The 14,837-nt window shown below is 27.1% G+C and overlaps 2 protein-coding genes across 2 annotated transcripts in view; one reads left to right on the top strand and one right to left on the bottom strand.

Annotated features, from left to right (window-relative positions):
* Positions 1 to 376: 376 nt before the first annotated feature.
* LOC141315878 (coagulation factor X-like) lies at positions 377 to 6,226 on the top strand (the record flags this gene model as incomplete). The annotated part of the gene is made up of 4 exons (XM_073832719.1): positions 377 to 511; positions 1,692 to 1,978; positions 2,065 to 2,179; positions 4,113 to 6,226. Coding segments are annotated over 4 exons (1,118 nt in total), but the record flags the coding sequence as incomplete, so codon positions are not given.
* Positions 6,227 to 8,382: 2,156 nt separating this feature from the next.
* The window catches only part of LOC141315877 (protein IWS1 homolog), a 27,963-nt gene continuing 21,508 nt past the window's right edge, over positions 8,383 to 14,837 (bottom strand). The window contains exons 20-22 of the mRNA XM_073832718.1: positions 13,820 to 13,876; positions 11,914 to 12,025; positions 8,383 to 8,735 (exon numbers count right to left, since the gene is read on the bottom strand). Coding sequence (XP_073688819.1) covers positions 8,610 to 8,735; positions 11,914 to 12,025; positions 13,820 to 13,876 — 295 coding nt within the window. The 3' untranslated portion in view covers positions 8,383 to 8,609. The remainder of the gene's footprint in view (positions 8,736 to 11,913; positions 12,026 to 13,819; positions 13,877 to 14,837) is intronic.

Genomic DNA, 14,837 nt, shown 5'->3' on the forward strand with positions numbered 1-14,837 from the left:
GCCATTTCATGTAGTTTTTCTATGCATTCTTCAGACTCGAGGCACGCTGCAGCGTTCCCCAAAAGCGCCCTCTAGAGGACGCAGTGAGAGTTCCCTTCGGAAGGGAACTGCTATTTTGACCTCCCTCTACAAAATAGTGGATTTCTCAGTAAATATTCACCCATTACATTTAATATTTTGGCTTTCATTACTATACATGTCTATCTTTCCCCATAATAAATATTACCAAAATCAAAAATTTGGGCCATTTTGTAATTTGGTTGATTTTGACACAGAATGACCCTCATGCAAAATAGTTGGAGCAGTTGACTACTTGGTCTTTCTTACAAACAAACAGTAGGCTGAACAGGCATTTAATTTGTTTGTGTGTCTTCAGAGGTGTTTGACTGTAAATATAAGAATGGAGGGTGTCTGCACTACTGCAGTCAATCAGAGCAGACGGCAGGTGTCGTGTGCAGCTGCGCAGACGGTTACCAGCTGGATGAAGACGGACGGAGCTGCAATCCAGCAGGTACAAACACAAACCTGTGTAAGCAATGTTATCGAACTGAAATGCTTAAAAGTAGGAGAATTTATTTGTTTATTTATAGTTATCATCATCATTTTATTTTTTTATATATATTTTTTTCATATGAGACCGTTAAAATTTATGAAAAACATTTTTTATTTTTTATTTTTTAAATCTTACTATCATTGAATGTATTTAATGCATTTTATAATCAAATTAATTAATTATTTTGGCAAAAATAAAAGCCCTTTTAGGACCATTAACATGATAATCTTTGTGACTTACATTTTCCCACAAATTTACATCAATAATGTTGTAAGTAATCATTATTCTTTAAAATAATTATAGTAATTGCATTACTTTATTTCATTACATTAAAGACAAATATGATCATGATATCTTTTGATTTATATTTCTAAAATGTACACACACACACACACACACACACACACACACACACACACACACACACACACACACACATATAATTTAAATATAAAGCGAAAAATGTATTAGATTGTATTCATTTATTATTTATAATTTTTATTTATTTTAGTACTTCAAATTAAACTAAAGAAAATTGAGGCAGCTGAAATAAGTTTACTTAAATTTTTATTTCCATTAAAGTTTATTTTTATTTATTTTATTAAAGTAATGAATTTATTTTTGTTAACTCTAATAACTTATTAAAAATGATAATCACATTTATTTATTTATTTTTTAAATATCGATATAGTTTTAATTAGGTTTTAGTTTTTCATTTTAGTTTAATTTTATTTGTTTTAGTACTTCAAATTAAACTAAGAAAGAAGTGAGAAATGTTGCTTTGGCAGCTGAAATAAGTTTGCATTTCGTTTTATTTTAATTTGATTTGATTAGAAGTTTAAAGTAATGAATTTATTTATTTATTTTAGTACTTCAAATTAAACCAAAGAAATATGAGAAATGATGCCTTGGCAGCTGAAATAAGTGTACAATTAGCTTTGATTTCCATTAAAGTTTAAAGTAGAGAATTTATTCTTGTGGTTTTATTTTTTGTTTAGTTAACTCAAATAACTTATATACAGTATATATTCTTCTTTTTTTTTTGGAGGTGAAATGTAATTTTTTTTTTTACATGATCAGTTTTATAAATGTAAACACACAATATTCCTGATGAGATGTATCTGTGTGTGTGTGTTAGTGCAGTATCCGTGTGGGAAGCAGTGGGTTGGTGGGATCATGTCTCGCTCACTGGATGATATAAACCTCAAAGATGCTGATTATGCAAACCACACCCACATCACAACAAACTCCTCCCACTCATTACATAAAAACACTTCACTGGACAACTCCACTCTCTCTTCAAACCAAACCAATCCTGTGTCACAGGAGAAGCTGTCTGACACAGGAAGTGACATCAGCAGTGTGAATGAGGACACGCGCATCGTTGGAGGTCAGCTGCAGGGTCAGGGTGGAAGTCCATGGCAGGTGGGTCAAATTTTCTTTCCTCTGATTGTTTAGGAGACAGTCATCACTCTGAATGAAGAGCACAGTAAATACTGTATCCTCTGCAGGTTCTTCTTCGTCGTGAGGATGAGTATGGTTTCTGTGGCGGGTCTCTGATCAATCAGCGCTGGGTCGTGACGGCAGCCCACTGTCTCCAGCAAACACCGCATCACGTGACCATCGGTGAGACATTTATGACAGCTTTATTAATGCATTTCAGCAAGTTATGTAAGTTTAACAATTATTTATGGTAACATTTTTAAATATCTTGATTTTTTTTTTGGCTTCATATGTTTATATGCAAGTGAAACATGCAAGAACATGGACAGATCACATTTTAGCCCCAAATCAAATGGAAAGAATAAATGGATAACAATTTTTATAGAACTGTTTCAATTAGGTTTTATTTTAATTAATTTAATTTTATTTTTTTTTGTAGTTTTTTTTTTCATTTTAATGTTAGTTAAAGTTTTAATAATTTTGTTTTTATCATGTTTTATTTAATATATAGTATTATTATATACATATATATATATATATATATATATATATATATATATATATATATATATATGCTATTATATGGTACTGTAAACTATATCGTTTTTTTAGCTTCGTTTTTAAATGAGAAATTAGTGATTAGTTTATCAACTAACTGAAAAAATGTTTTTTGTATTTTATTTTACTTTTTTCTGGTTTATTTTATTTCAATACAATTTCTGTGTAGTTTTAGTTAATATATAATTTAAGTTTTGTATTGTGTTGTATGATGTTTTAGCTTTAATAACCCAGATATATAGGCATATGTCAGTATATCAAATATATAACTGGTATACTTATTATAGTTTAAAATTTTTAATTGTATTTTATTTTTAGTAATTTTTGTTCATTCGAAAATTTCTTACAGATTTACTAAAACATTTTAGTCATTTAGTAATCATCTTTTAGTTTAACATTTAATCCTGTATATAATAGTATTTATTATAGTATATATAATATGTAGTATATAATGTAGTAAATATTATATGTAATATATAAAAAATAGTTATATATATATATATATATATATATAAATATATATATATATAATAGGAAGTATATAATATAATATAATATAATATAGTATATGTTTTTAGTGTAGTATGTATGTGTATATGAAAATAGTGTGTGTGTGTGTGTGTGTGTATATATATATATATATATATATATATATATATATATAATACTCTATATAATAGTATTTACTATAGTATATAATGTAGTGCATGTAATAAAAATAGTATAGTATATATAGTATATAGTATAAAATATAGCTTGTCTATGTAATAATATATATATATATATATATATATATATATATATATATATATATATATATATATATATAGTATATAATTACATAGACAAGCTATATTTTATACTATATACTACATATATACTATACTATTTTTATTACATACACTATAGTATATAATGTAGTGTGCATATATATATATATATATAGTACTGTAAATACTAGTGTTTAGTATAGTGTGTGTGTGTGTGTGTGTGTGTGTGTGTGTGTATATATAACATAGTATATAATATGTAATACTGTAAATACTATATGTAGTGTATATATAATATATAATAATAGTATAGTATATAGCACCTATATAATGTTTAGTATGGCATACAATAGTATTAATATAGTTTAGTATCTAGTATATAATATAGTGTATATAACATGTAATTTATAATAATAGTATATGGCATATAAATATTTAATACGGTATCGTATTCAGTATAGTAAAATTGTATACTATAAACTATAAACTATATATATATATATGTATATATATAGTATATGTAATATATAATAGCATAGTATATATAATATGTAGCAGGCCTATATAATATAGCATAATATACAATAATTGTATTGTATAAATAAAATTTAGTACTGTATATACACACTAGTATTTAGTATAGTACATATAATAGTAGTATAGTATATGGCATATACAGTATATATTTCACAGTATAATAAGTAAAATGTTTTTTTACATATCAAATTTGCATCAGTTTAGTTTGTTTTTTGTGCTGAATCCTGAATGTGTTTGTGACATTTCTGCAGGAGACTACGATAAGATGCGTCCCGACAAAGACGAGCAGAAGATCACGGTTCAGAAGGTGGTCCTCCACCCGCACTTTCACGATTACACCTTCGACAGCGACATCGCTCTACTCTACCTGTCCCGTCCCGTCACTCTGGGACCGTTCGCCGTCCCCGCCTGCCTGCCCGACGCCGACCTGGCCGCGCGATTGCTGAAGCCCGGAGAGCAGGGCCTGGTGTCGGGATGGGGGGCCACGGGCTTCCTGCGACGCTCGTCCCGCTTCCTGAGGAAGGTGATGCTGCCGGTGGCCGATCAGATGAGCTGCATCAACTCCACTGAACACGCCATCACCGATAACATGTTCTGTGCCGGATACCTGCTGGAGGAGATAGACGCCTGCACCGGCGACAGCGGCGGACCCTTCATAGTCAACTACAGGGGCACGTGGTTCCTGGCCGGAGTGGTGAGCTGGGGCGAGAGATGCGCCGCCGAAGGCAAATATGGCGTTTACACCAGACTAGGAAACTATTTACTCTGGATACATGAGGAGATCATCAAAGAGGAACACAGCCAGAGCCAATCCACTACTCAAGCTCCATAACGCTGCTGGGATTTACAACCTAAAACTTATGCAAAAAAATTCTAATATATTGGTTATATTCCAAAATATTAAAAAAAGCATAGATACTAAAATATATTTTAAAATGTATTTACATGAATATTATCTACTGATATATGTGACCCTGGACCACAAAACCAGTCTTAAGTCGCTGGGGTATATTTGTAGCAATAGCCAAAAATACATTGCATGGGTCAAAATTATTGATTTTTCTTTTATGCCAAAAATCATTCAGAAATTAAGTAAAGTTCAAATTAAGTAATGTTCAAAATTCCTACTGTAAACATATCAAAATGTAATTTTTGATTTGTAATATGCATTGTTAAGAACCTAATTTGGACAACTTTAAAGGTGATTTTCTCAGTCTTTTTGATTTTTTTGCATCCTCAGATTTCTGATTTCAAATAGATGTATCTCGGCCAAATATTGTCCTATCCTAACAAACCATACATCAATAGAAAGCTTATTTATTGAGCTTTCATATGATGTATAAATCTCAGTTTTGTCAAATTTAACCTTATGACTGGTTTTGTGGTCCAGGGTCACATATTTCTCTGCAATTAAAAAATATAAATCTACGTTTTAAAGCATTTATATTTTGCATTATATTCACAGTAAACAAATAACAAAATATTAAGCACCTTTAAAATACAATGTAGCCCATATGGCAGAAAAAAAAAACCACATATATATACAATGTATTAGTTTAAAAGCATTTCAACACATATTTTGCCCTCCATATGCCATTATGACATTATGATTTTTTTTCTGTATGTGTAACACATACTGAGAAAAAATCTAAAATAATATATTCTAAAGAAAACCGAAATGGCCACAAAATGTTGCCAAAAATACATTGTATGGGTCAAAATTTTCTATTTTTCTTTTATGCCAAAAATCATAAAGATATTACGTGAAGATAATTGGTAAATTATTGTGGGATCTATTATATACCATAAATATATCAAAACCTAATTTTTAATTAGTAATATGCATTGCTCAGAACTTCATTTGGACAAATATAAAGGCAATTTTCTCAATATTTGGATTTTTTGCACCCTCAGATTCCACATTTAAAATAAGAAATGTACCCTTATGACTGGTTTTGTGGTCCAAGGTCATATATTTACTATTTGAAAATCTGAAATCTGAGGGTGCAAAAAAATCTAAATATTGAGAAAATGACCTTTAGAGTTGTCCAAATGAAGTTCTGAGAAATGCATATTACTAATCAAAAATTAGGTTTTGATATATTTATGGTATATATTAGATTCCACATTAAAAAAAAAAAGCCTTATGAGTGGTTTTGTGGTCCGAGGTCACATATACTAAAATATATTTTAAAACATATTTACATGAATATTATCTACCGATATATTTATCAGCAATTAAAAAATATATATAGTTTAAAAATATTAATTTAAAGTTTAAAGCATTCACATTTTGCATTATATTCACAGCAACAACAAAAAAAAAAAAAAAAAATCCAAAATATTAAGCACCTTTAAAATACAGTGTAACCTGGCAAAAAAAAAAAAAAAAAAAAAATATATATATATATATATATATATATATATATTTTTTTTTTTTTTTTTTTTTTTTTTAATGCATACAGAAAAAAAAATCTCAAATATTTTTCAAGATATTTCAAATTATTTAAAAAATGACCAAAAAATGTTTCAAAATATATTTACATATACCACAAAACCAGTCATAAGTGGCACTGGTATACGTGTAGCAATTGCAAAAAATACATTGGATTTTTCTTTTATGCCAAAAATCATTAGGATATTAAGTAAAGATCATGTTCCATGAAGATATTTTGTAAATTACCTACCATAAATATATCAAAACCTAATTTTTGATTAGTAATATGCATCGCTAAGAACTTCATTTGGACAACTTTAAAGGCGATTTTGTCAGTATTTAGATTTTTTGCACACTCAGATTCTAGATTTTCAAATAGCTGCATCTCAGACAAATATTGTCCTATCCTAACAAACCATACATCAATGGAAAGCTTGTTGATGTCACATATAATAAAATATATTTACATGAATATTATATACTGTTATATTTATCAGCAATTTAAAAAAATATATGTATAGCTTAAATATCTAAATTTATATTTTGCATTATATTTGCAAAAAAAAAAAACATTTTCAAAAATATTAAGCACCTTTAAAATACAATGTAACTCATATGGCAAAAAAAAAAAAAAAAAAAATTCTCAAAAATATTTTCCAATATATTTCAAATTATACAAACGTTACCAAAAAAAAATCAAAATGTAACATAAATATAATAGCCAAAAATACATTGTATGGGTCTTTTTTTTTTCCTGCACCCTCACGTTACAGATTTTCAAATAGTTGTATGGCAGTTAAATATTGTCCTATCCTAACAACTCATGCACAAAAGGAAAGCTTATTTATTCAGCTTTCATATGATGTATAAATCTCAATCTCCAAAAGGTTGCCCATATGACTATTTTTGTGGTCCAAGGTCACAAATATAAGCACCTTTACAATGATACCCAAATGGCAAAAAATATATTTTCAAATATAGTTAAAATTATATTTTAAAATAAACAAAAGGTATATTTGATGTAATATATTTATGTAAATGTTTTCTAAAACATCTAAAAATGTTCAAAAATGGCTAAAGCTGTTTCAAAATATATTAACATCTATAATTTTTTTAATAGAAATATAAATTCCTTTTAAAAAGGCATTTGAAATGTACTTTTGAAAGCATACTTTTTTTTTGTTCAATCCAAAAAATCGATTCTAATGTAACACTGGAAGAAAAGCCTTATCTATAACGCGAACAGAAAATACCATTTAATTTAAAATCTGCAAAGAATATAGATTACAGTGTTCCAAAAAATACTATTATTAAAACATTGTATAATACATTATATAAAAAAATATAATATTTTAAAATGTTCATGTATTGAAGGTAAGATTGGAAATGTATTTTCTTTCCCATGAAATGTATTTCGGTATCAATATTCACAACATATTTTGCCATATGGGAAACATATTATCTTAAATGAAGCAGGGTCTTTTTTCTTCATTTACATCACAATATTGACTCTTCATATTCATGACATTTACACTGCAAAAAAGTCTCTAATTTATTTTTCTAAAAGTTTTATTGACAGAATCAAGACAGAAACACTAAGAATTTGTTCTCTTCACAGAACTCTTACAATTAATGAGCAGGATATTTGTTACAGTTTTTAATGTTACAAATCTGATATCAAAAAGGCAAAAAAATAAATCCATTAACTCTTCAACATATGGCCTTATGTCCCATAATTGCTGAAAAAGATTATATAACTAAGTGACCATTTTTAACCAATGTATTTTTTGATAAAGTCTGACATCCACTGTCAAAAAAAATATTTTAATGTTTTAATTAGATTTCAAAACATACAAATACAAAATAAGCATATTTGTATTTATATCATTTTTTTTTATAGAAATGGTTTAAGTACTTTATATATTTACATTTTTTTTAATGGTCAAATGTATGAGGACATTATCAAAAGTTAAATATATCAATAAAAAAAATTACATTAAAGCCAAACCAAATAAAACTAATTATACATGCAAATATTTACAAAAAAAAAAAAGAAGAGAAGAAACAGGCCTGGACAACATGAGTAAAATGTCAGACATGGAAACTCTTTATTATGAAAGATACATCAGAACCAAAGGGCAAAACATTTCCAGAGCAGTTCTCTGAGCTCTGAACACATAGCAAAGGCGGCTCCACTAAACTCACGCGGCTACAGTACAGACACGCGGCATTATGGGAATCTGGCGCTGCTGGACAAAAACACTGGCAACATCTGGATCTGACGGACAAACACAGGAGAGACGGCAGAGGGTCAGAGCGGCATGCGGTTGCCCTCCACGCTGATCTTCACCGCGTGACCCGGCTTCGTCAGACGCTTGATATCCGCAAAACGCCGCATCTGTTTATCTACTCGCGACAAACCCTTCTTCAGCGGACCCTGAACCAGAGAACAACCATAAAAAAAAAAAAGAGTCAGAAACACAGGAAAACGGTAAACAAGTACAATCAAAACCAAGTGAAAACACACCTAATAAAATAAATGAAAATTTAAAAAAAAGGGAAAGAGAAAAAAAAGCCAGCAAAGTGTAAGCAGAAAAAAATGTTTTTCTGAAAAAAAAAAAAAATCTGGAAAATACTAAGATACAAGTCACGCAATGCATAAAAAAAAGATCTTCAAGCAAAAGAAAACCTACTACTAAAATAAATGAATAAATATATGAAATAAATTAAATGGGAAAATACTAAAAGCCAAATCAAGTCTGCTAAAAACATGCAATTAACTTATTACTATAAATCCAAAACAAGCCAATGAAAATAAATAGCAATAAAAGTTAAATAAAATCGGTAAGACTTTACAATAAGGTTCATTAATTAAACATTAATTAATGTACTAACTAACATGAACTAACCATGAGCAATACATTTGTTACAGTATTTACTAATCTTCATTAACGTTAGTTAACGAAAATACAGTTTTTCATTGTTTGTTCATGTTAGTTCACACTGCATTAACTAATGTTAAGAAGATTTTAATAATGTATTAGTAAATGTTAAAATTAACATTAACAAAGATTAATAAATTCTGTATAAGTGCAGTTCATTATTAATTCATGTTAACTAATGTTTTTAACTAATGTTAACTAATGAACCTTATTGTAAAGTGTTACCATAAAATCAATTAAAAATAGACTTTTTAAAAAGGATACTTCTACAACCTAAAACAAGCCAATGCAATATATCTACTTAAAGGGACAAAAAAAAAAAAAAAGAAACACCATGGAAAATTAAGTTATTAAATATTATATAAAATTAAGTTTAATAATTAATATACAAATACAAGCCAAATACAAATATTTTTATAAGAAATAAATTTAATAAATGTATAATTAAAAAAAGGAAAACTCTACAACTACAAATGCAAGCCAAATAAATTTAATACAATATATTTATTTATTTAACTTAAAAAACTGAAAACTACTATAAGCAAAAAAAGCTGATAAAATTTTATTAAAACTAAATTAGCAAATTTGTAAAAAAAAAAAAAAAATGCATTAAAACAGGGAAATTCCTAAACAAGCCAAATAATTTTTTTAAATACATAAAAAAAAAACTACTATAAGCAAAAAGAGCTGATAAAAATTATTAAAATTAAGTTTAAACAGTTAATTAAGCAAATGTAGAAAAAAGGAAAATCAAGTAAATTAAAAATAAGAAACATTACAACTACACATAAAAGGCAATTTTATACATACAGTACAGACCAAAAGGTTGGACACACCTTCTCACTCAAATGTTTGGTCTGTACTGTAGATATGAATTCAACTGAAAAAACTTGTGAAAAAATCTCTTTCAGGTGGTCAAATAGCAAATAGTGGAGCTCTGCAGCCACCTACTGGTAAAAGTTATTTTTTTTTACTTTTAAAACTAGATTTTCCAAAAGATGGGCAAAAATCTTACACTAAACCATGTGAAATTATCCATGTTATCCCCATGAATTAAAGTTAGAAATGTGGGTCTTTTATAAAATGAATTTGACATAAAAAGCAGTTTTTGTATAAAACCCATTTAAAAAATATTTATTTATTAATTTATATATATTTAAAAAATATCACTAACCCACTGAAAACTGCACAAATGTAGAGTAAAAACTTTAATAAACAGAAACATATACAGTACAGACCAAATGTTTGAACACACCTTCTCATTCATTTGAATGAGGAGCTGTGTCCAAACTTTTGGTCTGTACTGTATATAAAAAATACATTTTATAAAAAAGTGATAAAAAAGAAAACTAGTTTTCTAATAAAAGCTGACAAAAAAATTATTAAAATTAAATGTAAAAATTTAATTGTATGCAATTAAGCAAATTAAGAAAAATTGTTTAGAAATAAAAGAAAAAGAAAACAAACAAAAAATGAAAATTAAGTGTGATATGCTTTTACAAAAATGGGAAACGCCACAATTTCAAATACAAGCCAAATATTTTTTTTTATACATTTATAAAAAAAAAAAATGTAACTACTATAAAGCAAAAAAAGCTACTCCTAAATAAAAAAAAAAGTATTACATTTAAACATCATTTTAGCCAATTAAGCTAATTAACTTTTAAAAAAAGAACATTAAGAAAATTGTAAAAAATAAAAGTAAATTAACTACAAATACAAGCCAAATAAAATAATTTTTTTTACACATTTATAAAATAAATTGATTAAAAAAAAGAAAACAAGCAAAAAAAGCTGATTTTTTTTATTGTAAACTTTCAATTAAAAACAAAATGTAAAAAGGTTAATAAAATTAAGAAAATAAAAAATAAAACATATTAAATAAGAAAACCAAGAGTCAAATCAAAAACATTTGGAAAAATTTATATACTTTTTTTTTTTTTTTTTTTAAATACTCAGAAAAGGACAAAGAATTAATAAAAAAAAAACAAAAAAAAAAACCTATAACTACCACTACAATCAAAACCAAGCCAGATCTTGTGAGTGCTGGGCTGTTATTTTGTGTCATGTTCTCGAGCATGTTTACATTTTTAATGAGCTATTGGTTAGCCTCAGTAGCTGTTCTATACACAGTATTCGGTATAAACATGTCAAGAACATCCAGACCCGAAGGGCTGACGTTTAGTGGGTTGGTCATGTGACTTTCACACAAACTCAAGTGCATTTCAAGTTGATCTGAAACCAAAACCAGAGCTGGATTTGTTCAGGCAATGCTTTGTAAGAGCTGAACATGAACTGGGGTTAGTTGGGGTTTCTCAGCGTCATGCAGACACTTACTGCCCCCTCAGACAGGAGCGTGTAACTACAGCGGCATACGGTTTCCCTCAATGCTGATTTTCACGGCTCCCTGCGGCCGGCGCTGCTTCCTCTGCTCCAAAAAACGCCGCTTGTGCTTCTCCAGCAGGCTGATGCCTTTCCTAAAGCTCCTCTACCAATCACACAACAGTAAACAAACTCCTCCACCAATCAGGTTAAGAGGGGAAACACCTAAACATTATTGTTTCTCTCTTTCCTGCCTTGCAAACTCCTCCCACTCTTTAGCTGAGAATGAGACGCTCATTAATCATTTGTCTAGAGTTAAGCCCCACCCCCACACAAGCCCCGCCTACTCACTCGGTTCGAGTCGCCATCCGTGTTCCATTTGGGCCGAACCACGTAGTCTTTATTGGACGGCATGGGCACACGGGCCCTCGCACAGAAACCCGGGTCACCCGGCCGCAACGCCCTGATAGACAGACACAGAAAGAAAAATATTTAATCATAATCAAATTTAAAGGTTTACATTACTTAAATAAATAAATAATGAATTACACAAATTATTATTATATTTTTTTTTTATTTACTTACTGCTTTTTTAAATTAAAATATAATAGATATCCTTTCAAAAAATATTAAGTGAGAATTTTCATTAATTAGTATTAATAAAAATAATATTATAATATTAATATTACAAAATATAAGGAATTACACAAATTATATAATGCATCTTTAAATTTATATAAAATAAATACATACATTTCCTATTATTAAATAATCCTTTTCATTAATTAGCATTAATAAAAAAGCTGTCCTTAAAATAATATAACATATTAAGGAATTACGACAATGCATCTTTAAGATATAAAATATTAAACAATTAATTATCATTAATAGAACTATTACTCAAATTTAATGCAATTTTAAATTATAATATAATAGATTTCCTTTAAAATAAATGATAAAATATTAAGTGTTAATTTAGTATTAATAAAAATATGAAATAAAAAGCACAAGAAATTACACATATACATAAAATAATAAATACATTTCTTCATAATTAATCCTTTTTTTTAATTTGCATTAATAGAACTATTATGAGAAATTACATAAATTATGATATAATAGGTTTCCTTAAAGTGATAGTTTTTTTTATTAATTAGCATTAATAGAACTATTATGAAGAATTACACAAATTATTTAATGCATTTTTAAATTATAATGGATTCCCTTTAGAATTATCATGAAGTATTTAGTGATCATTTTAAATAATATAAAATTTATATAAATTATAAAATAAGAAATTACTTAAATGATAATTCTTTTTTAAATTAAAATAAATAAATAAATACACATTCTTACAATATTTTACAACAAATAATTTCTCAAATTCATAAAATATTAAATTAATAATTTATTAATTAGCGTTAAGAAAAATATATATAATGAATTATATATTTTAACAAACATGTTTTATTACAATAAAATATTAAATTCCTTAAACTATTAAATCATCATTTTTTATTAATCTGTATTAAATGGAACTACTATAAGACATTTTAAATCGTAATATTGAATAAATGTAAAACTATATAATATAAATATATTATAAACTCATCAAATTTTATTATAACTAACAAATTATAATTCTTCAATTGCTTAATTTAAAATTGATTACACAATTATTTTATACAAATAATTTTCCTCAAAAGCATATTCAAATATTTAATCAATCATTTTCATTATTTAGCATTAATAAAGTTAATGACAAATTATTAATACATTTTTAAATTAAAATAAACATGTTTTAATATAATAAAATACAACTTAAATTTTAAAAATTAAATTAAAACTTAGCATTAATAGAAAAGGTACAATTATAATAAACTACTAAATAATATATTTTCATTTATAATTATAATAAAACATTACATTATGATCACTTCCATCAATTAGCATTAATAAAAAATAAAAAAAATAAAAAAAAATTCCACAGTTCTAGAATACATTTTTAAACTTCCAATAGTAAATACATTTGATTATAATATAAAATGATCATTTTCATTAGCATTAATAAAATATTACATTATCATTAATTACAATAAAAAAAAAAAAACATTTCTTAATAAATTAATACAAATAATATTATTTTACAACCTTTTAAATTAATAAGCATTAATAAAATATGAAATTATTTCTGTAACAGGTTATGTGTGATTCACAATAAAATACTAAATTTAATAAAAATATAAAAGAGACTCACTTCTCCTCTCCGGTGAGCACTTTCTCCAGATCTCTGCGAGGAGTCTGTCCTCCTGAACTGTGGGAGGAAACAGGAAACACAGACTGAGAACGAGCCAATCACACACATCCGATCAGGTCACATGCTCTCCAGCAAACATGCGCTCAGAGCTCGAGTCATGAGTCTGTTCAGGGTTTGCTCATCTGGGTTTGGGTTTGATCACACACACATGAATGCAGAAACTCACAGGCCTTCAGTGTTTAACAAACTCAAGATGAGAATAAATGAAAATGGGGCGACAGAGAGAGGGTGAGTTTCGGGGTTAGAGGTCAAAGGTCAAGACACACCACATTCAGCACTACTGAGACTGACAGAACAGAACAGAATCTGAATCTAGAAGTGACTTTGGACAAATTAAATGACAACTCAATCAATTAGAGCAGAATCTGATAGTAGACTATTCAACCTGAATAGAATCTGATCTAGCGGCACACAAAACAATAATAGCAATTTTTAAAATAAAATTGAGTTTGTGACTTAAAATGTAATAAAAAAAAGCTTGCATAATCATAATTATAATATTACTGTACTTTTAGTTGTGCAATTTTATAATGATTATTTTATTAATTTTATCTGTGAAATTCTACAAAAATTGTGTAATTTTAATTATTCTGTTTATGTTTTGATTTTTAATGGTATAATAATTTAATATTGTTAATTAATATTATAAAATAAATAAATAAAATACATACATAGACAAAATAAAAGAAAACATTTAGTAGCAATGAAATTTGGTACTGAAGATAACAATTACTATCATTTCATTTATACTAAAATATATACCAATAATAGATTTATGGCTATATTAATATTAAGAACTACTTAATTACATTTTCAAACTAATTATTATTAAATATAATAATAATAATAATAATAATAATAATAATAATAATAATAATAATAATACTCGTTGCTGTTATAATAACAATAAATATATTCAAACTAAAATATTGCAACTTCAAATAAAAAAAATTAAAAA

The sequence above is a fragment of the Garra rufa genome, unplaced genomic scaffold (assembly GCF_049309525.1).
Source record: "Garra rufa unplaced genomic scaffold, GarRuf1.0 hap1_unplaced_040, whole genome shotgun sequence".
NCBI classification, from domain to species: domain Eukaryota; kingdom Metazoa; phylum Chordata; class Actinopteri; order Cypriniformes; family Cyprinidae; genus Garra; species Garra rufa.